We start from the raw sequence: 27,153 nt of genomic DNA, 5'->3' as shown, positions 1-27,153 counted from the left end.
GTATTTTCTTCTTCCCTTTTTTGTGTAAATAAAAGCATTATTGTACAATTTATCTACTTTTACTTGATCATAAAGTTCCATTTGTTATGTTCTAAAAATCTGGCTGCAAAGTGCAGTGGTGTCTGCACAGTCCAATCGTAAGTAACTGCTTTATTGGCGCATTCTATGGTCATCCTGAGTGTATCCTCGTCCTTTTTCTCGCTTGTGAATATTATCCTCGTGCCCAATTGCATTTTAGGTAATCGCATCAGCTTCTCTTCTCCGTCTATGAATATGTTACCATTTGGTGTTACCAAAAGTGCTCTGCTCCTCTTCAAGCTTTCGTTCACACCATCAGGTTCTAGTACTAGTCCAATCCCTTCGTCATTGCTCCCTGATGCGGTCTCTAAGAACTATAGCATATACAATGGTCATTATCAAACGTAAAATATCCATTTTTCCATATTGACTAACTTACTTTGAACTCTATGATGTGGTCAGTGCCGAACTGCGCACTCCGAGATAACAGAGTGCTAAGATTCTGTGTAATCTTGGTTGCAATTCGGCCACTGTTCGTAATAAGGTAGTCCGCATTGTTCATGTCCCAAGCTGAAACCGAGATTATTGAATTAGATTTGGATACTGCGATGCTTGTTTTTACCGACTCGTGACTTTTTGGAATTGGTAATTACAGTAGGCTGGTATTGATGTTCGGGTGATTCGATGAATACTCCAAGCAGTGTCAGGGATTTGAATTCCCACCCTTAGAGTTATCGGTTGATCTACGGGTATTTCTCTGATGAAACATGATGTGTCAGAGCCAATGTAGACAGTTTCAAAAGCAGGTGAAGTCGGCTCGGTAATTTCTCCCAGTGCTTTTTGCACTATGAATGTTTGCTCCTCCGAAGCATACTCGGGATCTCCAACGTGCCACTTTATCCGTAGACCTGCTGGCCGTTCAAGTACTTCTGTAAACTGCGCAGGACCCATTCGCAGCACACAGCCCAAGCACGATATCCGATCTATAATTTCTTTCTTTGCTTCCTCACTGGGTGGACTGAAAGTCACATATGGTAGCTCCTCTAGCATTGGAACTGCTGGTATCCTAAAATTTAGATGCAAAGGAAAGTAGCAGTTGTATAAATGACATGATTGAATATTACTGTGCTGCATACCTCCCCATATGGCTCGTGGCAGTGATGATCTTTCCAAGTCTGTCTCTGTTGAAGGTAACAGGATGTTTGAGCATAGTATCTGTTAGCACAACGAGATGTTGAGTGCTGCGAATTTGAGCGTCTACTTCTTGTTTGCAGGCTCTCAAGGGAGTAAGACCTTCGCATTTAAGCACCTCTGTTTCCAATTTGACTAAATCTCGTCTCTCCTTGATCTTCTTACACAAGTTATCCATTATAAGCTGATACGTTTCATCAATGTTCTTTAATGTTCGTTCACTGCTGTTTATTATCTACAATGGAAAGAACAATAGTATTTTCTTTGATGTGATAGTTTCTTCACCCTCATCTCATTCTAATAATGAAACTGGAAAACACCTACCTGATCGTCTGCATTTCTGAGATCATTCAACTGTTCATCTAATTTGGCTAAATACTCTTCAGCAGATTTGATGATATCCTTAATGTGTTCTTCTACTTGTTCTGGGAGCTGGGATTCCTTGTCGCTAATGCCCTCCTCAATATCAAGCACAGAGTAGTCAAGATTCCAGTTTGCATCAATATGCTGTTCGCACTGTTGTAATCTGCTCATTGCATTTTCTAGTCTCGTTGTCAGCTCATGTTTTTTCGTATTATTGTCTCCAGCCTCCTTTGTTTCAGTGAAACTAACTTGGAGCCTCGGTTTGGACACTGTATTTTTTATACATGGTAAACTTTCACTCTCAACATCTTTTCCTTTGTTGAAATGTTGTGCCAAGTCCATCGGTGGTTTAAACGCTTGTCCCTCCATCTCCACAGTTTCGTTTTCCCAATTAACGTCAGTTGGTATTTGTTCAGTTCCTAGAATCGCCGATGATAAACTAGTTCTATTTTCATCAAAAATACAAGTTTCAGATTTGTCATATATTGAATTGCTGATATTAGTGTAAAAATCATCATTAGGTGCAAGAATTGATGCAAGGTAGTTATTGATGCCATAGGAAAGAGGGTCACTCGACAAGCTTGGATCATCTCTTATTGGATCTAGGAGTTGTTTGGGAGAATGATCATTTGATCTCAACAGGCCACTGTCTAAAGTCGCAGGTCTATCATTTCTATAAAGTATTTTTCCACTTAAAGCACTTTTGATGCGTTCATCAAGAGTAGCGTTTTCCACAGACACTGTTTCCTCCGATAATGAATGATCTTGTACCACCTCATCATTATTTGCATCTAACAAATGCCTCGAATGACTCATATCTGCGAGACAAATATCCTTCACTATGTAATCTCCTAATACGTGCAAAGTTGAGGGAAAAATTTCAACTTTTTCCACTGTATTTTTTACGGGACTTTCTACTGTATTAGTTTCTTTGACGTCTCTATCCAATCCATGACCTTTCACATAAGCATCTAGCATGCCTTTCTGCGTTGTCACCATTTCATTAAGATTTGCTATGATATGCTTGATACTGGAAGCAGAGGAGTAGGAAATGGAGGAATTATACAAACCAGGTCTCGAAGAATATTCTAGAAAATTCTCTTTGTATTTACTTGTGATGTCAGCAGTGGCATGACTTATTGTTTTGATTTGGGGTAGCCTAGATGATATAATATTATCTAATGGGGGATTTACTATGGTTCTTCTATTATGTTCCACTGATTGACTCTTTTCTGCACAACTGTTATTTGAGATCGCGCTAAAATTGTTCCTTATACATTCACTGTCAGTAGATTTCTCTGGTACATCACTAACTTTCATTGCAAGGTCGTTTATATCAAACAAGCAATTTTCTTTACTCTTTTCTGCAAGATACTTAGATGTCAATCTTTGCCATGAATATTGATATTCAGGCTCAATTAGATGAAGATCTTCGGTTGAAGTGAGCTTTGAATGGTTTTCACAATTTTGTACCTTCTGCTCGGAATTACAAACATGATTTAATTGTAAGTTTTCATTCTTTAATGGTATTATCTGCCATGAATATTTAATCTCCACTTGTTGGTCGCTCAGATTTCGATCAACATTAAGATGACTATTAATTATTCTTAATCGTTCCTCATTGACTTCATGACTTAACGAAGAGTCTGGCAGTTCTTGCCGAGAATACTTGAGTTCTAAATCAATGTCTAGTTGCTCTGTACAGGGAAGAACATGGTCATCTAAGTCTAAAGTCGTACGAAGCAAATCGTGCAATGAATACTTTAATCCAACAATTTTTGGAAGTCGTTGATTCGAGCCATCCTCTAATTTTTCAACTTCTTGTTTCCCTGGATGGGGTTTTGGATGAAGGAGAATACATGTTGAGTACCTTTTTTCAATAGCACACTCATTGGAGTTATTAGAACATTCTGAAGTGAAAATATTTGTTATCAGACTCTGCAACAAGTAGTCAACATCCATAGATAGTTGTATCTTTCGATCGTTAGAATCTGCATCATTGTTGATGAGTTTTATTTCATTTTTATACTTATTCTCACAGGAATCTTGCAGCCATGCTGGATCTTTCCACAAGATACTTACTTTAGAATCAGTCATCAGCTCATTCATATCACAATCATCCAGATCAACATCGCATTCTTTAGTAGGAATTGAAACTTGATTTTCAACTTTTTCCTGAGACTCTTGTTTACTCGAAGAAATACAGAGTTTGAGATTTAGACAATCCTTCACACCTTTCGTACATTTAATTCGTTTGTTATTGTTTGAGTAAGCATGATGCAAAGGAAAAGGTCCGACAGGATGTTCAGTCACACTTAAACTGACATTATTGGCCACAGGAGTGCTTGGATCATATTCAGATTCAGTGCTTGGATGAGTAGCACAATTGACGTTGCTCTCACTTTCGGAACTTGAAATTACATTTAAGAGTACTTTTGTTGACGAATCGTCTATCATGTTCAGAGATTTAATCGAAGTACATGACTGAGATTCAAGTGACGTAGGTACAGTGCTCATTGAGTCTTTGGACCATTGAACTGAAAGTTTGTCTACTAATGATATCTGCGGATTCGGTTCAACACTACATCCATCACTTCGACCAACTTCGAACAGTTTTGAATTTGAATGTGAGCTTTGCTGTTCACTCCTTAATGATATTGGTCGTTTTTCATCCATGTGAACATTCTTTGTAAGCACATTTTTTTGAGGATAATAACAAGATTGGGATTTGGGAAACATATCTGTACGTGCTTTCGCCACATGCGTGATATCGCTCACCTGAGAAATTATTTGAGGAACAAATCAAAAAGAGTTAGTATACCAATAAGGGAACTTAAATATAATCCTAAATAACAAACTAACACTTTGTTTCACTATTAGTAAGGGTTGGTTCATGGAATGCACCTGAATCAATGGATCAATACAGTTTTTACGGACGTCTTCACAGTTCACAAATGCTTTCAATGCCTGTGTACCAGATTTCTGCATTTTGGCAGCACCACATTTTTTCTTCACAGTTGTTTGTTGAATAGGAAAGAGTTTCCCAGGAGGAGGAGGTAATTTTACCGGGACCATCACATCTTTGGTTAGCAACATAACGTCTGGTCTTAAGAGTGGTAAACCGTTTCTTTTCATGTGTTTCTTGCGTGTTTTGGTTTTCAAATTCTGATTATAATCCATTTCTCCAAAGAAAGTTTCTAACATAAATTAAGGAGGAGAGAATTTCAATTGTGATGAACATATGAATTTCATTTTTCATTGTAAAATGTTGAAAAATTATTGGATCCCGGTACAAAATAACGGCAAAGTTTCAGGCTGATAATGGGATTGGATGGCGAAAAACATGTAAGTAAAGGAATAATTTATATGGTGAGGAATTGTGATGGAAAATGATGGTTATAGATTTTTCAAGCTTGGTTAATTGAGGAAGCAAGGCGTTAAATTATAATAAAATATGATTAGTTTTTATTGCATCTTAGCTTTTCAATTAAAAATTACAGTATTGCAATCACGTTATAGGTTAGGATTATCTTAAGCTTAAAACTGCAATATCCAGCACATTCTCTTACGTCAAGTACAACCCGGAAAGAACTCTGAAATCTCGTACGAAATTAAAATGCTGGTAAGGATGGATGACAAAATAAAAATTAAAAGTTCATCGGGTGTGGCTGAGGATACAGGAATAAAAAAACGTCATGCAGCGGGTGAAAGTATTTTGGAATATACACAGTTTTCTACGTGTTATTTGTTTGTGTAAAATTAACTGACGTTCAACTGATTCTTCAGACGGTTCTCCGATGGTCAAGCGATGATTATCGATGCAATGATTACTCTTTACATGAGATATAAAAGTGACCCGATTTTGAAGTCATGCTGTATTAACTACATCAAAATTTAGAGTTGTAAACAAATTAAATGACACCGAAAAATAATGCGACATTGCTATATTTAGCGGTTACTTTGGGCAGAGCTGTCATCTGTGATTAACCAGAGAAACTCAATGGTGTTGAAAGGGTTGCGGCAATTCAGGCGCTAAACACACAGCATCGATCAAAAAATAAAATTCAAAGATCTTACCGGCACAAAAAGTTTAGAATTCGAGAAGATTTATGGATGAGTTAAAATATCTTTTACAAGTGTTGATAAATTTCTTGATAGTCAATCAAGTTACATCTACAAGGACGTTCTGGAATTTCTAAATATCATCTTCCAATATATTCCGAACGTTGTCAGCACAGCTTCGCATTTCATTTTCAAACAAATACAGCTTATATCTAAACTTTGTCTTTCGTTTCTTAAAATTGGGATACTTGAAATATCAACGAAAAAAATAATAATAAAATGTAAGACGAAACGTTAAATTACAGCCTTGCCAAAGCTCGACAGCATATGGCAACTTGTTCTCAGTTTTGAGAAGTTTGTTCTTTGCATATGCAAAAAAAATATAAAGCGTTGAGTGATTTATATAAGTATATAAAAAAAAAAACATGGATGATCTGTAATAAAAGTGTACCATCTACTCGGAACTTCCACGGTACATCAATCGAGGCTCAATGAGTTGTGACCAATTTAGGACAATTGCGTTCGAATCGTTGTTCTCTGTATCATCAGTCTCAATATCGAACTTTCCTTGTGGAGCTTGTATCTCTCTTCTTCCATCTGAAAAATAGTGTATTACACGAGCGATCTGACAAATTTTGAAGTCATGAATTTTTTCCGATAGTTTGTTTTTTCTCAATATTGGAAAAATTATAATTGCCATTTTCTCTAGCATTCGATATAACTATCCAGAGCTGAATAAGCGCGATCTCTCAAACGATTTCCTTCTCTTCCTCTTATTTATCATATATAATCTTGCACTAATTTCGAGCCTTTTAGGATCGTAAAAAAAACCAAAAGATAGTAAAAATCGATTACTGCTGTACCTATGATGTCAAAGACGTAGGTTGAATTGTCTGGCAAAATTTGGGTAACTCGTGCTGTCACATACTGTGAAACTTGCGGCGTGTAGTCTTGGCCCATCTTCAACATCTGAAACCACCATTTGAAATGAGTCTCTCAATAAATTATGTACGTTTTCGTCCAAAAACCCGCCAAGCATTTACCTTGAACCAAATGATATCATTGCGTTGTGCCTTGCTGTCCATTAATTCATGTTTTTCAGGATCTACCTTTGCCCGCGTGAATTTTGTAGGCGTTTGGCAAACTTCAGTTGATAATTCCTTGACTTCATAGGCATCATCTTGCGGCGGCTGTTTTTTTTCAAATTTTTTCTGCCCAGCAAACGTTATCGGTGTCGAGCTTTGGCGCAGGGCTAAAAGATTGGAAAGGCTAGAGCTTGGGACAGGTTTACTCGAAGGAGTGGTTTCTCTGGTTGAATGCTTCCTGGAATCGCAGGAGGCGGAGCTGTCATAGCTGTCGAATTCTTGCCGCTCGACATCGCCAAAGCGTATATGCTTTCCATTAGGAATCATGACCGAATTTATTATCTTTGGCTTCTTGTATTCAGCCTCAACTAGTTCATTTGCAACAGGTTGTTCCGGCTGTTCTTTGGTCTTAGACTTTCTTTGGCGCGTGCGTTTTCGCTTGTTTTTAAAGGGTGGCGAACCCTGCACCAGATTTTCTTCCAGCGTACTCACTTCCGTCTTTGATTCTGATGCATTCTCTATTTGAGAATCATTCATCATGCTGAGAAATATTGTATTTCCATTGGTAGTTTCTGTACAAAGAAAAGACAATAACGATTACATAAAATATACCATTTTGAAGCCATGGTATTGAATCACGGAGAATTTGTCTCACCCATTGAGTTGTGAGAGTGCGATTCGTGTGCGATCGCTTCATTTTCATTCTTTTCCATCACAGTGGAATGTTTCTTTTTTTTTGAAGACGAAATGATGCAGCTGGTATCGACCTGTACATCTGATTCAGCTTTGCCGGAACATTGATCATTTTGTAATCCAGTGCCAGGGACAGCGCTGAAATAGAACATGTCCCGTTTTGGGTAAGAAAATTCGAATCGTGATTTGATCAGAACGGAATAAAATGATAAAGATCATCTGATACTCACACGATGGTATCATTCTCCTTCAAGATACGGGCGTCTTCGTTCGCCGGTAAATACTCGCCGGTGTGGAGGAGCAAGTGTAGCGGTTGTCGTATGTCGAAAACCTTCGTAATGTGATTTTGAAGGTGGCAGATGCAGGTTACCGTGCCTTTGTCGACGTAGACCCAACTGAAACGCCGCACGTCATCGTAGAAGGCCGACAGGTCGACTTTCACTCGGAAATTGCACATTTTTGCAGTCTTCACGCGCGCCCGTCAGAATTTGAGGTTATTCACTCGGCTCTTACCGAATTGATTATATTTTCAACGATACCACGTGCAGTGCCAACAGCCACCCGGCGAGATGTCGAACGTCGAACCGCCTCAACTGAACCCAATTCAACCCAATTCCCCGCGTTTTCACATTCGAACTGATTCGAACTGTCAGGCTAAGAGCCTCATAGACGTTGGTCACAGATGTCAGCTTATGCGTTAACTTCGACAAAGCGGGAAAGAAACCCGCGCACAGTATAGATTCGAACACTTTGGAGGTATTTTAGGGAAAACTGTGTTTCCACAAGCTTACTATAATTGTTACACTAAGCAAAAATTGAAACTATACGCATAATATAAAACTATATGTTATAATTTTACATGCCTGTTTAAATATTCGAATCATATTGAAGTTAGTAACGTTACCGTAATGATTCATGCCGAAGAAAAACCGTTATTTCGCAATTTTGAAATTGTATGAAATTCAGTAAGCCTTAATAAACCAAAACATGTACATCATTGTAAAATTAAGAAAATAATTATGTTTTCCCTAATGTTTCGGTACGATAACGTTACTAACTTCAACCTCGTAAATTCGATTAAGTTGTAATACCAGATATTTCCGATAACCCATAACATCTCATGAGGAAGTTCAATTCATTATTCAGCAATCAATTACCTCGACAGGCTTCGTAATTAATTATCTTGTTCTGATAATACCTCATAATTCATCCGCATAACGATTCTCATTCCGTTTCCCGAGTTTTTTATACTCACGATAAATAAAAATCATCTCATTATCATGAACTTTTTATGGATAATGCTACTATTTTTCCTACCGGTTTCACGTAACTTTTAATGTTATATAATTATATACATAATATGTGATTAAATGAACATCTTCAATTTATGATCAAATTGATTGACTAAGCACATCAGGTTTGCGCTGGATTTCTGTTCAACTTCAGATGTCAGGCAAGTAAACTGTAAGTTATAGGATATGATAAAAACCGGTTTAGGGGTACACGCATAATTAATGGTTTAAAAAATACGAAATTATGGTTTAAAATTATACCATTAATACCACGGTTTATTGATATATTACATTCAGATAAATTCAAGGCCTCCCACTTTCTCCTCGGCGAGCTTTCCGGAGAATTTCGATGCCAGTTCGTTTACAAGCTCCCAGAAAACGATCGGGTTTACATTGTGACTGAGTTGGTGTAACAGGAACCAATCGCCGATATCAAAAGCCCGCACAATCGTTTCAGCCTGAGGTCGTGGAATAAGCTGAGCCGTTGCTCGCAGCAGATAAACGCGAGCCCATGGCTGAGAGAAGACTATCATTCTGTGGCATAAAAATTCGTGCCAATAATCGATTCGATAAATATTGCCAATCAAATTTGAGCTCTAAGAAACTGTACCTGTAAACAACGGCGAGGCCGCTAACTGCGGCCAAAAACACGAGCCAGAACCAAATGAAGACAAATATCTTCTCGTTGACTACGTTCAGAGGCAAAACGCAAAGAGCGTCGCGGGTCTGCGGCGAACCCGAAGCGCCAAAGGTGTGGATGGTGCACTTGGTCATTTTCGGGAAAAGCCTCGTCATGGGGTCCACCCTTTGGAACGGTCTCGATTCAATCGCGAACGCCGTTACCGCTGGTCCGTATTTAGTGAATTGCCCTTCCAGGAACACGTCGAGCAGATACATCTGGCCAATCTGTAGTGTTAAAAGTATTCCCATGGAGTCTCTCGCTACGTTTGATTCACTCGGGTCTCCAGCATTATGTGTATTATATATTATAGTCTGGGCATTTCCTGAAAAGCGCCCCTTTAACCCGTCGACTGACGAGCGTTGGGCTTCCTTTTAACGTCTGAATCAAAGGAAAAGATGAAGAAGCTTTTCTGACTGTTCGCCAAGCTTTCAACGACCCTGCCTTAATTAAAAATCAACGACTTGAATATCTCGGAGCTTGGATTCAGCTATTTCGCGTGCTTTCGTTTTTAATGTTGTAGCAATTTTCGGACTCAACGTTGCATCATTTAATTCATCGTTCGCATTTACACAAGGATTACGGAAGGTCTGAGGGCCAATGATGAATATCAAATTGTGGGCAAATTTCCATAATACATTATTATTTAGAAATATACACGCGGTGAAATTCCAATTAACAGCTATCGTAAAGGAAATCACCTGCGGTAGGTTATCAGAGAGGTAATAGCAATATTTAAATTGAGAAGATGTTTTATTGACCAAGACCCATACCGCGTTGCAGAAGTTGAGGATTTCACAAGTGAGGAATCTGAAGGCGTAGAAGTTGTGAGTATGCAGATTCGTGATGGCGAAATATTCCACCAGCTGGTTCTTTCTCTCTTTAGTCCATTCGTCGCGGTAGAACGGGTTATCGAGATTTACGGAGAGGAGTCTCACGGTTCCACGTTCCCAGACACCCCAGAGGGCTCGGGGTGTGTAGAACATCAGGGCCTGGAGCACGAGGACGAAGCATACCTGCTCGTTCAATTTTGGGGGGAAAACGTTTTAGTTACAATACCCCGGGAAACATGCAGAGAATACCTTGTAGGTACCAAGGAAAATCCATTGTGCGAGGTGTTCCCCTTTTGCGGGACCTCGACAGCCTCGTTAGCTGGGATTACGTAAATTCATTACTCTAACTCCCTTGGCGGGAACGCACCCATTGGTAGTACCGATGACGGTGAATTTCGTCGTTCTCAAGTGCTTGGCCTACACCAGGACTGGCCACGCTGATTCCCGGGATTCCGGTCAAGTGCCGTGAAACAGTGAACGTGCTGTAGATCCAGCAGTAGGCGTTCACGGAGTCCTTGTCTGCCGGATAAGGTTTGGGAATTGATAAGGGTCGTGATAATTGAGGCAATTGGATTGCAAATTGGTAATAAAAACAGGGTTTAACATTCGGGAAATAACCGGATCGTCCTGTTTTCTTTTATCTTCTTCAGCTTCTTCAGCTGCCGACCGATAATACTGGAAAAATATTATACAAGACACTTATTAGAGGATCTACGTAAAGCACAGACTGCGTACATCAGGGTACTCGTGTTACTTAAGGATTTCGCAGTACACCGAGGGCTATTCTATTCTAACATTAACTTTTCATGAACATGGAGAAATATTTCATATTAAAGAATGTGAAAACAAAATCAAATTAATCGCTGATGCGTGATTCAGCTCACGGACGCAGAGTCGATACTAAATCGTATAATTCTCTGTAGTAGTCGACGGCAGAGAGTAAGAGAAGAACAGAGATAAATATCTCGTATAGATATAAGATCAGCGCTGGTATTCGGTGAAGCGTATTCTACTTTATTGGTATGATAACAGGCTAAAGCAGCCCCCCAGGGTAAGATGAGATGGAATTATTCGAGTCATTCAATAACGCGACCTAAACGTTTTCCGATAGCTAATCAAAAACGGTTTCAACATGTTGCACCCAGAGGCTACCTAATTCCTTTTTGATCGCGTTTCAGACGTTCTACGCCTATACGTACAGATACCATTGTTTGCAAGTCTGCACCTGTACATGCACGATGCTGTAGGCGGGATGTAAATTTATTTCGCCGATTAAAAAAAATGTGAATAATTTCATGAGCAATAATGGCAGACAGACATTTTGCGAATGGAATTGACTGCGGAATATCGGGGTGGGATTTTTTTTTTTTTTATTTGTCTATATAAGAGAGTATAACATAACCTTAAAAAATTGGCGTCAGCTGACGTGATAATGATAAATGACCTATAACGGGTAGGTTTTTAAGGGGAAATGCGGTACCGATAGATCCATCCGTGATACAGGAAATCGGTTCGCCGATGTACTGCTTGGCGGTGACGAGGATGGCGCAGGCCGAGAGAAGGATTACGGTCGCCCGTGAATGGAGCCTGAAGACGATGTTGTCGACGCGGACGGTTTCCTCGTGCAGAAGCGCCTTGAGGGAGTCGAAGAGGTCGAGCATTTTCCTAGTTTCCGGTGCGTATCGGTGGTCGCGGGACGTTGCGGAGGGTCGACTGAATAATGGCGTGAAAGCACCCGAACCCAATTGCCCGAGGGGAACAATGCAGTATATCAAACTGGGCTGATCCCCGTAAACTTTGAAACAATCGCGAGACTCCGGCAACGCGCGATCGTCCTTTGTCATATCCGACGTTCCATTGTTACAAGTTGGCGCCCATCGGCTCCAACGCCAACCCTGCAACCACCCGATTGTTAAAATTTCACAATCTGCCCGATTTGAATTATCACTGTTACCGCGGTAGGTTATGGATGTATAATTTCGAAATTCCTGTTATACTATACATTATGCGCCAAGTCGCCGCCCCAAGATGAGCCGTGCAATGCAAATACCTTGTATTGAATATACGACACCATCGAGCTATTTCAAATATACCGCCATGCGCCATGAAGATTACGTCATAGTACTTAGATGCCAATATGGCTTCTCTCCACCCCTCCCTTTCGCTTTATAGTGATTGATCACGTTGCATAAAATCATTTCCACATTATTAACTATTGTTATTAACCAAAGACTTTCATTTGATATTAAATCGTGCCTGTCGCCTTTTATTCATAAAGTTCGTCACCTTGCCTTAGGTTACAAATTTTTAATCACCACGGCACCGCCATGTTTGTTTGCTGCCTTCTTCGCCGCTGAAAATGAATATGCATAATGGTGTATTCTTCCGACTCTACGTGACTTTTTTTTTCTTCTCAATCTATGTATGTATATTAGCTAGAACGGCTTGAGCAATGGCAGCTGTGCAGTTACAGCAGTGACGAATGGCAATGTCGAAGAAATTCTATCAGAAAAAATGTTCGAGGCTTCTTCTTTGTCGACTTGAATATGTAATTGTTACAGTATAAATTTGTGATACTACGAATAAAAAAATTTCTTTAATTTCTAAGTATCTCTGAAAAATCTTCAAGAATGTGTACGTAAGCTGTATAGATGAGTCTTGGAATGTGAAGCAGTTTCCCCTGTAGTTGTAATACGACCAAGTATATACCGCATCGTGATACAAGCAGCTGTAACGGAATGCGGAGAGAATAAACAAGCATCTTTTATTATCTGAACCCAAGTGGAAATGGATTATTGAACAGTTCGTGTAGCAATATCACAGAACTTAAAGAGAATACCTACAGAGCTGGGGCTGCAGGGGTTTGCGCCCCATCAGGTCGAACCCCGCGAGTACAAAGGAGATTAAAAGCTCAGTTGCGGGATGGAAGCCGTTTTACATTAATCTCTGTTTAAAATTTCATTACAGGTGCAGGAATGAAGATAAAAGTAATAAATCGACCGATGGATGTTTCGACGCAGGCACATTCGCGCAACGTTGAATAGGTATATTTCATTGCGAGTTGAACGAGCGAATTAGAATTCGTTAATCGAATCCGCTCACGCACATTATGCATGCATAATGTCAATACTTAGTAATCGCGTGATTCAACGTAAATGAAAAGAGAGTATCAGTATAATATAATTGAAATAAAAATCCCGAGCCGTCTCTTTGCTGCACTCGTGAGTGTATATGTATAATAGAATCTGCAGTAATAACGGTATGCAATTACCGTACATAGTCGACGAAATTGCTTCAAATCATCGCGTGTTCACGTGAATTTAAAGCGAAATCAATACGCGGGACGGTCCTGGTCTGCATCATATGCATATTTATACGTAGATACTGCATCAAAACGTATACTGTGTACGCGTATAAGTTGCCAAAGTGAATTCAATTTAATGGAATCGAGAGTCTAGCTATGACGCGACTCAGCCTTTCGCAGTATACCCACATAAAGCTTGATTTGAAATGTACGAATTTAACATTCTGTATTTCTTATTTTATTTTTTTGCTGCAGTTGTAGGTATTATAGCGTTTCCACTCTCCCGAGTAGGTACAAAAGATTTTCAACCCAGGCATGCTTCTTATTGAAAATGAAGTAAGTACGAGAGGAATTCTCCGCGCAGTCTTAATTATTGCCACTCTCTACGTCTCCGTCATTAGTAGAATTCTAGTTAATTAGTTGCGGAGTTTCTTATGCCGTCGCGTCAACGCGGAGGATTCGTACGCCGTACTTTTACTCGGAGGTGGGCATTCGGTTTGCTTATTTCTCGTCGGCTCGGTCCGACCGTCCAAATTGGGTTACTTAACATAAGATTTAAATAAAAGCAATTTCCGCTTTGAAATTAGTCCCGGCTTCGGAAGGACAGAAACAAGAAGACCCTCGACTATGCACGCGACGCCCGTTGTAAGTATCTGCAAGGACATTTAGGTTCACCCGCCTCATCGTGCTCGCTCCGCAGCTTTATTCATAAGCGGAATTGAGGCAAGAAATTGATTGCCCTTTCGCAACGGGATGGGATATCGATGCAAAGACCGTACCCCCATGGCTATAATACACCAAACGAGGACTGTGTATAAAATCCGATGTACAGTAACTGATTTACCTGGCTCGACTGCGCACCGTAAACGCGCTTCGTTATTTATTAGTAAAAAATATAATAATCATATCGTTACAATGGTGTACAAGAGTAATTACACACCGTTACATTATAATTTGTATAATCTATCATATACATAGTTTATATATATATATATATTATTTATATTTCTATATTAATTCATTTATTTATACATATAATATCCTGTATACGGCTATGATTGTCCTACATTCTACTAAAAACACTGGCTATTTACAAGCGTGAAATTTTTGTTAATATTTCGCACGAATTTCTGCATCTGTTGTAAACCCGTCGCTTTTAAAGAATGGGAAAATAGACAGGGAAGAAAAAGGAATAGAAATACCGTGGCGTTAAGCCGGTGCTGCTCCTCTCCTCATTGTCAGGCATTGACAATTCTCCTAAAAGCTTGTCTGATCGTGTCTCCGCCACTCTGCGCACACCCACCGTAGTGCTTAATGTCGTGGATCTAGAGAGGGTGGGAATAAATTCACCTGACGAGGAGGACTGATTGCTGCTCGATTCCTGAATCATTATTGCCCGCGTTTCGGGGCATAAATTTGACATTAGCATTCGTCGATTCGTCCTCCCCTCTTCTATATGGGGCGGTTATAGGTAGGTACGCTACTACAATATCGAGGACCTTAGCCTTACGGTCCATTAGGGATCGTTAAACGCCGTAGAAAATTCATAAAGGGAATATCACGGACATTTTTCACACCCTCTTACATCCATTCATCCGTCGAATCTTCCTACGACTTCTCCATATACATATATGTATATATTTTTTTTCTTTCTTTTTCCTCTCCCTTTTTCGTTTACATTGCAGGTTTGGGTATACAGGTAAATCATATATAGTATGCTTGCAGAACGATTATACGTATAATGACAATGAGTTTTTATACACACCCAGACGCACTCGGAATCATCGCGTGTTTCCTTTTTCATATACTCATTCCGTTCCGATACAATTCACAAATCCTTTTTCTCCCTCTCAACGAAATTTCATATTTTCACGTACGCGAACGCATTTCATACATGGGTATAATGTATGTATATAGGTATACCTACGTAATACGTAGGTATACGTATGTACGTCGATACGAAAGTCGCATATGACACGAGCAAGTTTTACGACCGTCCCAGATGTCACATACTCACAAATGTGTTTTCATTTACAATTTGAACGAACGAAGCCATCTCTTTCACCCTCCCTCGTTGCTGCTCGGCAGGAATGTGGAAAAAAAAAGAAAAAGAAAAAAAAAATGTACAAATAACCAAGCACGAAATAAAACGAATGCTAAAGAAAAAAGAATTCCCTGTGTCCTCATATTTTAGTCGGTATTCGCGCACGGATTCATCCATATTTCATACCATCGCTGTTATACAGGTGGTATACATGTAAATATACGTATATGCATATACTTGTAGGTATCTATACTGTTCGTTCAACGATCGATTATTATTGCGTGAACTAGAAAATGTGTCATCGACGAATGTCGATATCTGCTGCCTTGTAATAGGTACATGAAAGATAACAAAGCACATCCAATAATATAGAGCTAAAAATCCGCCTGCGGTTGCCGTGAAAGCTCGTTCGAAAATGAACACGGGATTCGAATTTTTTTATGCAAAATTTTTAAGTTCTATAGACAAAAAGATAGAGCTGAATAAGATTATAATGTATTTAATTCCACGATTCTCCTGCTTTGGAAAAATTTTCGTTGCTCCGATTTCATCGTTCTAACCGATTTCAACTCGACTAGAGCTCGGATTGTTCAATTTGATTGAATCTACAATTGGATCAATACACTGGGAGAAACTAAAGCGTTGAAAAATTTTACCTTGGAATTGGAAAATGTCCTCATGGCGTCAGAGCCTGGTTGTCGGCGCCATTTTATCGCCACATAACCTAAGTTTGTAATTCTAATGGTTGCAGATCGTAATTCTTGGGGTTTCGAATTACTCGTGTTACATAAAATCATCAAACATAATCAATAATGTATGTACCTGTTCTACTATCCACAATAAAAGACGATTCCAATAAATATACCCGAACTGATCCGCATGCTTTGGAATAATAAAAATCAACTCGTACGATACGAAATCCGGTTTGTAGCGCAATTGCCATACCGCAAGGTAGTATGTATACCGAGGAAGAGAAGAGTCAGGGTATCGATGGTGTGCCGGCGCCACGGCCGACATACCTACATGCATCCATATAGTATCGCGTGACAAAGGCGTTACGTTCGCGTTGTAGAATGATATTGAGGGTAACCCGACGATCAGTAAGGTACGTGAATGTCCCTGGACCTTCCGCGGCGTCGACAAAGTCGACAAACAGCAACGAAACAGGCGAGTCCGAGAAGCGCGGCGAGTCCGGCACCAAGTCCAGCTCCGGCCCACCCGGCGGGCCCAACGACGCCACTTCCGTCGCCGGCAACGGGCCCTCCGCAAGTTTCCGGGGCCTCGTCATCGGCCTCGGGGAAAGTGGCGTTGAAGGCGGTGCCAGTCGGCGTCGGGCAGTTGACGACACCGTTGCAGAGAAGGCGAGCCGAGATGCATCCGGCCTCACCTGGGCACCGGAAGCCGCAGTCCTCGAGCTTCTGGGTCTTGAGAGCTCCGGATCCGTCGCGAGGAAGGTGGAAGAGCTCCGTCCATGCGATCTTGAAGGCCGCTCTGGCGGGCGCCATCGAGCCGGTGAACTGGATGATGACGGCGGGCGGCTCGTCGTCCTGGGTTTCGGAAATGGGACCGACGGGGCCGAGCTGGGCAGCTGAGAGGATCGGCATCTCTCTGACGACGCTGACGTTCTCACCGCAGATTCCGAGGTAAGGCTCGGTCATCCCGGGCAGGAATATATCCAGCTTGCCGTCCTCGCAGGAGCGCGAAGCGAACTTTATCTTGTCGAAGTGAAGCCACAGGTCTCGTTCCGGATTCACGCGTAGCTCCCAGATGCACTTGATCGACCGCGGAGGAGTCACGTAGCCGAGGGCCTCGTAATGGGGAAATTCAATCTCGCCGTCGGTGGTCGCGGGGAAAAGAGCCGGACCGCATAGCGGACTGTGCGCAAACTCGTACTTGGCCTCGAAGAGCGGCGAAGAGTGCTTAAAGTAGCTGGCCGCGGCGTGAGCCCCGTCCACCAGGAGTTTCAGATCAAGCTTTTCACCCCGTGAGACGATCCTCAGCGGCGGTGAACCGTTTCCCAGCCGGCAAACGCAGCTCCCTTTTCCGGACCCCGGTAGCGGCTCCTTGACGATGATCCGGTCGGCTCGACTGTCCCAGCACATTCCGCACTGGGCGTAAGGATGGTCCTTGAAGGTGACCGCTTCCACGGTCAGTATGACGCGAGCGAAGAGCCGCTTGTCGGTGATGAAGCTGTAGGTACAGGTCAAGTCGGCCGGTGGATCGCCGGGCCGTTTGTAGACGAGGGTGTTGAGTGGTGAGCGGAGGTATCCAGTCTGGGCCTTCCACGCTGCGAAGGTCTCGTCGCACTCGGTGTTCGGCACAGGCTCGCCGAACTTCGTCGCGTTGAAGAAGTCGTAGTGAGCCCAGTAGTACAACGAGCTACCCGAGTAGCTTCCGGTCTTGCTCTCGAACCTTACGAATAGAGCGTTCGAAGTCGACACGAAGTCGTGCTTTTCCATCGGCCTGCTAAAGGTGTCGCAGAAGGTCTTTATGATCCTCGCATCATCCGGCCAGTCGGCGTCGTAGAGGGTGAGACTCTCGCCGCAGTCGCCGTCGTACAGCTGGATGGGTGACTCGATGCGGTTAACCCGGAAGCTGGGGAAGTACAGCCTGGCGATTTCCCCTGGGCGGCCCTTCAGTAAGTAGGTGCAGCTCGTGTGAGGCGGATACCAATGGGCCACCGACAGGAATATCCCCTCGCCGGCGCCGAGGGTCTCGCTGCTGAGAAGCCAATCGCAGCTGCCGTTCTTCACTCCGGCAGTCTCGACGTGGCCGGGCCAGTTCCCCACGTTGAAGTGGAACCCGGTGTTGAGCAGCGGGCCAGCCGGCGAGGAGACGAACTCGACGTAGAGATCCTCGCTCGTGCCGATGATGCTGTAGGGGAACTTCCCCATTCCGCAGAAGGTCCCGATCACTGGACTGGTCTCGTTCATCCCGTCGAAGACGCGGATGTAGTCGTAGGGACAGTGCTGGGAGCCTGAGCTTATCGGGCGCATGGGACAGGTCATTATGTTCTCGCACCGTTGCCCGTCTATGTTGAACTCCTCGTTCTCGATGTAAAGCTTTATGAAGGGCAGCCTGGTGTTGAGTCGGTACTTGCAGTGCAGGGCGCGGGGATAAACTCCCGGGTAGGCCGGACTCTGGACGTAGCATGTCTGCAACCTACAGTCCTTGAAGACCCGCTCGCAGTAGCTTCCAGGCACGACCTCGCCTCTTCGGTTCGGGTAGAGCTCGGGGTGCTGACCGTACCTCAGATACACCTCGGTCTGCTGTTCTGCCCGGGAATCGAAGCTGAAGTAGGTTTGATCGGTGAAATTGTCCGCGTGGAAAACAACTCGCACGAAACTCGTCTCCGATATGAAAGTCTGCGGCTGCTCCGACTCGCCGCAGAAGACTCCTGGGTCCTTTCTGTTGCTGACCTCTGTCTTCGCGTTTCCATCTATGATCTGTGGAACAGAATTACACGTATACCGTTTAGTCATGTCTTATTTCCAAACTTATGCTCGTGCAGGTTGCACTATAAGAGGTTGTGAGACTTGTGAAGTCAACGCACTTAGAGTTATTAATTTACATCGTACTTGACAGATAGAAACTCAGATGATCTTCCAACGATCTATTGAAACTCTTTGAGTGGCTGGTGTCTCTTGAAAAGTGTTTTGCATTACGTTGACGATTAAAAGTTAAGAAAACCCATTTACACAATTATGTATTTCGTAATACGATCTTAGACTATGTCTCAAGACGTTTCACGGACTGTACAGTACTTCAAAATTCAAACAAACTTCCTAGCGAGATGTGAACTTGATATTTCGCGTTTAAAATACTGTCCGTGGTTTTAAGGGTGAAAAAAAGCACTTGACACGTAGAGTCCTGAACCTTTGGTATGTACGTAGGTCTTAGGAATGTTAATTTAACATTGTCAGCTCTGGTAAAATACGTGGTAGGTGAATTTAGGTAGGACCCTTTAGGGCTAAAAAAGCATGTAGAGAATTGGAACAACACGTACTTATTCTCTGAAGTATGTATGTATGCACAGCGTGCGTGTGAGCAGCTGACGAGAGGAATGGAGGGGGAATAAAATATAGTTTGACAGAAAAGTGTTCCCAGTTCTGCAGAGAATGAACGAAAAAGTTTGTCTGGTTAAAGTTCCAGGGTTCGGGTAGTATACGGTAGAAAAGACTCGGCCTCCTCGAATGAACTGGAAAACTTTTGGTTTAACCCCGGGTGGCCACGTCAAAACTTTGTATCCACTTACCACTGCCGGATGACAAGTGTGGATGAATTCGCAACCGCGTTACTTTTCGCTACGGTATACATATATATAGAGGTAGGTATATACCTATATTATACACCTTAAACTCGTGTGTAGTCGATCTCGCGGCTTCTTTATTCAGTTGTATAATGCCGGTATAAAACATTCAAACTTTTGGCATAAGAATGAAAATAAAATAGAAAAGATAAAATGGAAGAAGAAGGAGACGAAAATGAAAAAGTTTTAAGCGGAAAGACTTTATGACTTTCCGCCGTCGCGACTAAAACTTGCACCTTCGATTGCCCGGTGTGAAATTCTTTAACATGGAATGAAATTAAGAAATTACTACCGTATATTCTGCACTGTCGGAAATTTTTCTGCGGTCAGAATTGTCATCAGTCCTTTCTATTCACCGTTAAAAAAAAATCAGGCTATATTGCCATGCAATAATGCACTCAGTTTACCCCGAATATATGCGGCATGTTGCACACTGTTTTATGCAAGGCATAAATCCACATTTACCGAGACATTTAGCTGCTATTAATATCGTATGTCACGAGGAAAGCTTTTGGCATCATAGATTATATACGACCGTCAAAATTAACTCTTGAGTGTATTTAACTGCATAAAATCAGGAGGAAACGACACTGATGGACTAACTAAATTCACCTACTGCACGAAGTGTAAATATTTTCTCTCTCTTTATTTGCATGTGAAATGTCCGCGGGAATAAAACAGAGTTCAAAAGGAAAAACAAACACCGTCATTATTTTTATTTTCTGTGCGCAATGTCGGATTTCAGCATAATTTCATCCCTGTGTGAACGTGTAAATTCGGTGATAAAATAATAGCAACTAATCAGTATGGGAATTTAATTAGAGTAAGCTTCAATTGTAATTTGCAATGACACGTTGGCAGCTAGCTTGTATGTATGGGTATGAGTTGGGTATGCTGTGCGAGGCATTCCTCGACTTAATTAACCCTGTAGGTGGTAGAATATTAAATTTATTTATCGTTAGGGCGTGCAATGGAACCGGTTAAATATTACCGTACGCGTTTAATGTTTTTGTTTAATTTCCCAGCAGTTTCTGTATCGCCGATATACGAGAGGATTTTCCAAGAGCTCTTAATACGGCGATTACTTGCAGAAACGGATTATACCACGTTACCGGAAAAAAAATACAAAAAAAAAAAAAAAAAAAAATTTAACGCAACCCTGCTACTGGCAAAGAAAAAGTATAAATTAGCAAAATTTCCGCGTTTCAGTTTGTAAAAATGAAATAAAATAAATTTGGTATATTTTTAAATGTATACCAGCTACTGCACATCAAAGTAAAATCCGTCGCGTCTCGTTTACGGAGTTTGAGAAGAAAACTTTGCCCATCCTTGGAAAAATATGATATGCAGTGTAAGTCGGAAAGCTTTTACACGTGCTTTCTTCAGTGATAAAAATCGATGTCCTCTGAAAGTTGTCGGCATCTCGCGTAGAGTGCAGGTACTAGAAACATTGCGAAAGGCGGAGGCATGGAATATACGGACCTTTTGAAACTGATTTCAGTTCACCATCGATCATCGGCAACTATTGATGATAGCTGCTGGGACATGCTCACCTTTCAGCCAAACAAATCTGCATTTCGCCATCTGCAGTTGGTTTGAAATGAGTAGAGAGAGAGAGAGAGAGAGAGCACGGCCTTGATCCTTCCAAGGACTCGATTTCAGGAGCACCGATTTATCTCAGGCGTCACCTGGCAATGGAAGCGTAATGAGCTCCGGCAAGCAGCCGTACGCAATCTTCCCTGTATCTTGCATGTGCGTTATATCGTGCGACGGCAATCGCTCACCCCCGTGCGTATACATAATGTACACCCCTATCTCCTCGACTCGAGACGACTGAGCGAGGGTGCGGGCTCAAGAGAGAGCGAAACACCTGCAGAACGCTCTGAGCTAATTTCTGCGCGGGTAATTGCCAAGCTAGTTGAATGGATCCGACGCGTTGGTTGCGCGGTTCCACGCTAATTAAGCGCTGCGGCTTCCCACTGCAAATTCAATATTTCCCAGCCCCCCTCCCCCCTGCACGCCATCAGCTACCTACAGCAATCAAAGCTGACCTGATCCGCGTTTCGCTCTTAGCAAAGTCTTAGGCAAACTCGAATAGTGTTCCAGGACACAAGAAATCCGAGGCTCCTTTGGCTGCCGAGGGTGCAAAGCTTGCGGAGAAGGAGCAAAAAATTTTCATAGTGGAGTTCGTTGATGTATCGTCGCATCGTAGGATTACTCAGCCAAGTGTGTTATTTTTTTTATCCTTTTTTCTTTCTTTCTTTCTTTCTTCTCCCAAAACTCGAATATTTCATGCAAACGTTTCACGTGATTGAAGACACCGTTTTTTTGGGCGAAAGTCTCTGGAACCCAATGTGGAGTCCGCTTCTATCATGAAGAGAGGGTTCATAGATCAGTGGAGAAAACTCTACAACGTATTCCCTCAGAAGAGTTGAACTTTGCTTTACTTCCATGGTCTATTGGTTGAGGAATGCTCAACGGAAATCGAAAACATTCGAAATCAACTCTCGGTTGTTATTTTACCCCATGCGGTGAACCGATGCAAAGTACTCAGCGCCGGTTTTCAATGCCTTTGTGTCGGAGATAAACATTCGATTTCCATCAAACGTGGTTTTAATTTCTAATCTTTGTTACACTATGTAACAAACGCGAAATAAAAACTCCTCTGCTTCTACGAAACGAGAATCGTCTCGTATAACTTATTCCAAATACACTCTAGCCATCGATTTAATTTTCCCCGAAAACAGGATGAAATAATATGTTGAAATTTCGCGTGAGGATGAGACCAGCGTCCGTTCGGATATACGGCAGACTCCGAGGAGCCGGCTGAACGCGCCTGGGACGCTGAAAAATTATAAAACCTTAGCAGCCGGAGGGTGAATAGCTCCAGTTGGTATACCTATACAGCAAATATTGATTCCGTCTGTGTTTCCTCTGAAATATATCGCATTGAATACTCCGCTTCAAGAATTCAAGCACACTTATGTAAACTTTGGCTGGTGGAAGCCCCGGAAAGAATGAATCGGAACATGATGCCTTGTTAATACCTTCTCTCTGTTCCTGAAGAATAATTGCGAAATGGCCTGTAGAATTTCGCGGCGTTAGGCTATGAAATTTTACGTTAAGACACAAAAATCGTATAACCTGCCGAATAGAGGCGGGAATTATAATATTGGCGAGAAAGACAAATTCAAATCTCGTCTAGCTGAAGCTTTTTGCCTTCCTTTTTCACTTCCAACCAGAGAGGCAAAAGCTCGGCACTACCCTGCAACCCGAGTATATAAATGAAATTATTATCTTCATTCTCGGGACGGTAGACTGCTACACCCTTTTTCCTCGGTGCACAGGTGTCTCGTATGTTACTAGGGATCCTCCAGCTGGCAAGGCTTTCACGGTATTCCACTGCGTTTTCAAGTTGTCGCGGTCCCTTCTCCACAGTTCAATGTCTGGTCTACTCGTAAAATTATTTACCCAGAATGTGTGTATCAGCAATTGAATATGGTTCCTCCACAATTTTCACATTTGATCAAATTTTTTATGTTCAGAATATTCGAGCTTCTGCCCTGAGGTGTTTTCTTGTTTTGTCTTTTCCATTTTTGTACACCTTTTGAAAATCCAACATGATTAATCAAGAGCTGCAGCCTTTTGGAAGTAAGGGAAATCGATTTACTACGGTATGGAGTTGAGCTGAAAAATGATAGTTTAAGGGTACCTTGAGGGGTGAAAAGCATCTGCGAAAGGGCTTAAGCCTACGCCCGGGGGTATGTAGCGAGTTATAATAATTTACAAACTAGACACCCTTTTAGTCGTTATCGAGTCGCGTTACACTCGGATAAACATCAAAGTTGCTGTTTGACTTCTTGCGCAACGAAGGGATGAGAGGTCGATAGGAGAGCCGGGAGAATCCTCGAACTTGAGGGAGGGAGTTTCGAAAAGATCTCCGCAGAGTACATCGCTGTAGAGTCGAGCCGTGGGAAACCAGTCTCAAGGCTGCTCATTAACATTAGAGGAGATATTTCTCTCGGAGAAAATGCTTCGGGGCTACGGAGGAGCGGCGGCTACAGCTTAACGACGTTTAACGGTGTTAACGACTCCTCGCTTTCCACTTTACCCTTTTAATATTTCAGCTATAAAGAATTTATTCATCCAGAGGGGGAAAACGACTCACATCACCTGCGTACAGCGCCACCCTGGCAACTCGAATTTTTTTTTTTTAAAGGAAAGAGTGACTCTAGCCAGGATCAAGCTTTGGTTAGTGAGCTTTTCTCAGATCTTGAAAACGTCCGCAATTGAAGAACAATACAATAAACCGTACTGAAAGTTTCATTCAGGTGAAATCGATTCCAGCGATATCGAGGCGATCAAGTTCGCTGGTAGAGTTTATACACCGTGCAAAGGTATATATATATATATATTTATATATGCACATAAGATACTTTCCTGGAAGGCATTTCGAAACTTGGTCCGATCAGCGGATTAGAAAACTTGACGTGTGAACCTGAACGGCTGCGAGTTCTCCGCCATGCCGTTGGCTGCGCTGCAGATGGCTTGATCTTGCGAAGTGCTTTGCCCGCCGCTAAAAGCTCCGCGAAGCATTAAGCTGGCCTCGAATTTCCTTAGCAACGACGAAAACCGAGTCGCACGTATTGAAAGGTAGCCAACTGTGCATAATAATCAGGATATGAATATAGGAATGTACATACCATACATCGTACATACACAAGGAATTCTTGCAGGTGCTTTCACATTTTTCCCATTCTTTGTTCGCGGTAGATGCGAAAAATGGCGTAGGAGTTAGTAATCAGCTGATCGTTTGAGGTTATAAACACAAGTTCCAAGGTCTAAAAAATTTCGTGAAAAAATTGTAAGGCCCCGATTTTTTTTTCGTTGCTTTGATACCGGGTAAAAAATTATCCTCATTCAAGGCAAAGCTCGAATCATGCAGTTGAATTAATTATTATTCGAGTTGTTCAGAGTGGTGAATATTCACCACCAGATGGCGCCTCCTGATATGCCGGAAACCCAGTATAGGAACAGTGTCATGGCTTTGGGAGCGATTTTGAATAGAGCTTAGACGACGCGGGTGGAAATGTATACCACGCGTGTATAGTTATAGGTATGTGTGTATGTCGAAGGAGGTAAGAGACGACGCGCGGGACTGCAAAGCCAATTCTCTTGAGATCCCGCGTAAGCCGGGAAACTGGATATATCTCTATGTGTCTGGTATAACGAAGCCGAATACGCTTCGTTGGCGTAATTTAGTTCGACCAAATTCCCGCAATACATCGAGCTAATACGGTGATATTTTATTCCCTGTACTCACCCACCCACCCCTCGCCTCAGACCGGAAAGAACATTCCTGACTCGAGTAATCGTCCCGAAAATTTGACGCGTGCTAGATAAGTTTTAAGAACACTTCTCAAAATTATTCTTCGTTATTAATTTAAAATGATTGAACCCCTGCAAATGTAATTTCTTAATTTATAAATTCAGAAAAATTGGAAATACGGTTTGTTAGAGAAATTCGATTCCTTTGCAGAGTTTCAGTAATTCTCGATTTTTTTTTGATTATCAACTTTTGCGGTCTTTGTGAAATTTGAAAATCAGACATAACTAATTCGTATTATTTGTTCAATGAATCATATGTGAACTTCCCTACCCACGCATTTGTGAAACAAGAAAATAGAAAACTTGTAAAGATTTTGTGTACTGGAAAGCCAAAAACTCGTCACGTCGAGCCAGAAAACACTTTGGTACACAAATCTTTTTTGAGGGAATATTGTATATAACCTGTTCGATTTGCGGGGATAAAGGATAAACCGATAACGAGTTTCGAACATCCCTTTGTCTCGGGGCTGAGAGGGGAAGAGGGGAGGAGAAAGGGGGAGAAAAAGGGATGAACGTGTCCCCGAGATCTTTCTGAATCGAAGCCAGAAGAATAGAAATTGTATAACGTGTGTGACATACAGGCGTACAGGGCGTCGGTGAATACTGGCGAATATACACCTACAGCTACAGATGCGAATAAGGTACAGAGTAGGGGCTATAAATACTCATGCCTCACACTTCGAAGTTCATTGATTTTCAATGTAGCTCGTTCAGAGGCGGCCAGAGTCGCTCGTTCTCCCTTCTTCCTCCCTCCCCCATCTTGGATTCTCCCTGCAGTCGAGCCAAACTCATTTTTACATCACTTTCCGTCGTCTCTTCTTCTTTTTCTTTTTCTTCTTCTTCTTCTTCTTTTTCTTCTTCGTCTTTTCGCCTCACCCCAACACGAATACTTTTCGAGATACACGATAGCAAGCATCATCGACTTTCACGAGGGGCAGAGTGTAGATTTTCCGACGATTCCCTTGTATATCCCTGCGTCCCGTCACTGCTGACGTATGCACGTTTCCATTCACACTGGAATACCGGTTCTCACGGATACGGAATATTCCAGCTCCGGCAGTTTAACTTATACAGATTTCAAACGGCAGTAATTCAACGTTGACCAATGAGATCGAGGCTGCGCTCGTTTTCGCCGATGCTGATTGGCCGGCGATGAGCGTGACGGTTACTTTCCGTTTTGGCTAACTTCAGCGTGTTCCAATTTCAAACCCATGACGCTGTGGAGATTTTCACTGACGGAATGCCGGATCTTTTTCTTCTCCCAAAGAATATGGAAATAAGCTCCGAACGAACGAGATGTGAAAAACAAATTTCACAAGAGTGCGAAGTACGCGCAGACGTGTGTGTGCGTGTTTTTATTCTCTTATTCCGAACGATTTGACACGACCACGATTCGACGATTGGTTTGAAATTGCTTTAGGAAGCTATCTTCATACTTTCGCGTTTCGAAAGTGGGCGGATGATGCGGCGATTGTATATGTATTTGTATTACGACCTATTGAACCCAAGCATATAATACATAATATATAAAATACATATATATAACCACAAAACACAACATCTTTGGCGTTTTTAATGTTAGTACGTACATCGAAAGTGCCGGTGTTCGTTTGGTGGGTACGTATTCCTTTTTCTCTTCCTGTCGAGCTTTATATTGTATAGATATCGAATTTCTCACCCCTTGAGTCCCCCCCCCCCCCCCCGCCGGAAAATCTTGATCAATCGGATTGCTCGATTTGAAACTCAGCACCGATCTTACCGCTTGATTCTATATTGATAATCCTACCGTATTCCCTTGATTATTCCGCGGGACAGAAATTGAACGGAGTTCGCTACGGCGAGGCCTTTTGTTCCCATCAGCCTTTTCTCCTTCTCCCTCCCCCCCGCCCCTG

At 42.1% G+C, this 27,153-nt stretch overlaps 4 protein-coding genes across 6 annotated transcripts in view; all 4 read right to left on the bottom strand.

Moving 5' to 3' along the window:
• Positions 1–45: 45 nt before the first annotated feature.
• LOC124406053 (cytokine receptor-like factor 3) lies at positions 46–6,103 on the bottom strand. 3 transcript variants are annotated; one of them, XM_046881390.1, is made up of 6 exons: positions 6,086–6,103; positions 1,534–1,991; positions 1,155–1,444; positions 672–1,084; positions 458–588; positions 46–392 (listed from the first exon to the last, which is right to left on the bottom strand). In XM_046881390.1, exons 2-6 carry the CDS (start codon positions 1,939–1,941, stop codon positions 60–62), a joined length of 1,575 nt encoding a protein of 524 aa, XP_046737346.1. In that variant the 5' UTR covers positions 1,942–1,991; positions 6,086–6,103; the 3' UTR covers positions 46–59. The 3 variants fall into 3 exon arrangements, with proteins under 3 accessions (XP_046737346.1, XP_046737345.1, XP_046737344.1); XM_046881389.1 differs by lacking the exon at positions 6,086–6,103 and adding an exon at positions 5,142–5,604; XM_046881388.1 differs by lacking the exon at positions 6,086–6,103 and adding an exon at positions 5,341–5,604.
• On the bottom strand, positions 5,670–7,984 carry LOC124406055. The gene is made up of 5 exons (XM_046881393.1): positions 7,643–7,984; positions 7,375–7,550; positions 6,678–7,291; positions 6,498–6,603; positions 5,670–6,231 (listed from the first exon to the last, which is right to left on the bottom strand). The coding sequence occupies exons 1-5, from the start codon at positions 7,867–7,869 to the stop codon at positions 6,089–6,091; spliced, it is 1,266 nt and encodes a 421-aa protein (XP_046737349.1). The 5' UTR covers positions 7,870–7,984; the 3' UTR covers positions 5,670–6,088.
• A 988-nt stretch (positions 7,985–8,972) lies between these two features.
• LOC124406056 (innexin inx2-like) lies at positions 8,973–12,008 on the bottom strand. Its single transcript, XM_046881394.1, has 5 exons — positions 11,697–12,008; positions 10,584–10,735; positions 10,157–10,399; positions 9,315–9,610; positions 8,973–9,238 (listed from the first exon to the last, which is right to left on the bottom strand). Exons 1-5 carry the CDS (start codon positions 11,875–11,877, stop codon positions 8,998–9,000), a joined length of 1,113 nt encoding a protein of 370 aa, XP_046737350.1. The 5' UTR covers positions 11,878–12,008; the 3' UTR covers positions 8,973–8,997.
• A 4,411-nt stretch (positions 12,009–16,419) lies between these two features.
• The window catches only part of LOC124406051, a 46,284-nt gene continuing 35,550 nt past the window's right edge, over positions 16,420–27,153 (bottom strand). The window contains exon 4 of the mRNA XM_046881385.1: positions 16,420–19,010. Coding sequence (XP_046737341.1) covers positions 16,662–19,010 — 2,349 coding nt within the window. The 3' untranslated portion in view covers positions 16,420–16,661. The remainder of the gene's footprint in view (positions 19,011–27,153) is intronic.

This window comes from Diprion similis, chromosome 4, assembly GCF_021155765.1.
Source record: "Diprion similis isolate iyDipSimi1 chromosome 4, iyDipSimi1.1, whole genome shotgun sequence".
NCBI lineage: Eukaryota > Metazoa > Arthropoda > Insecta > Hymenoptera > Diprionidae > Diprion > Diprion similis.
Note: the sequence above shows the minus strand (reverse complement) of the source record. Positions and strands in the feature narration are given on the sequence as shown.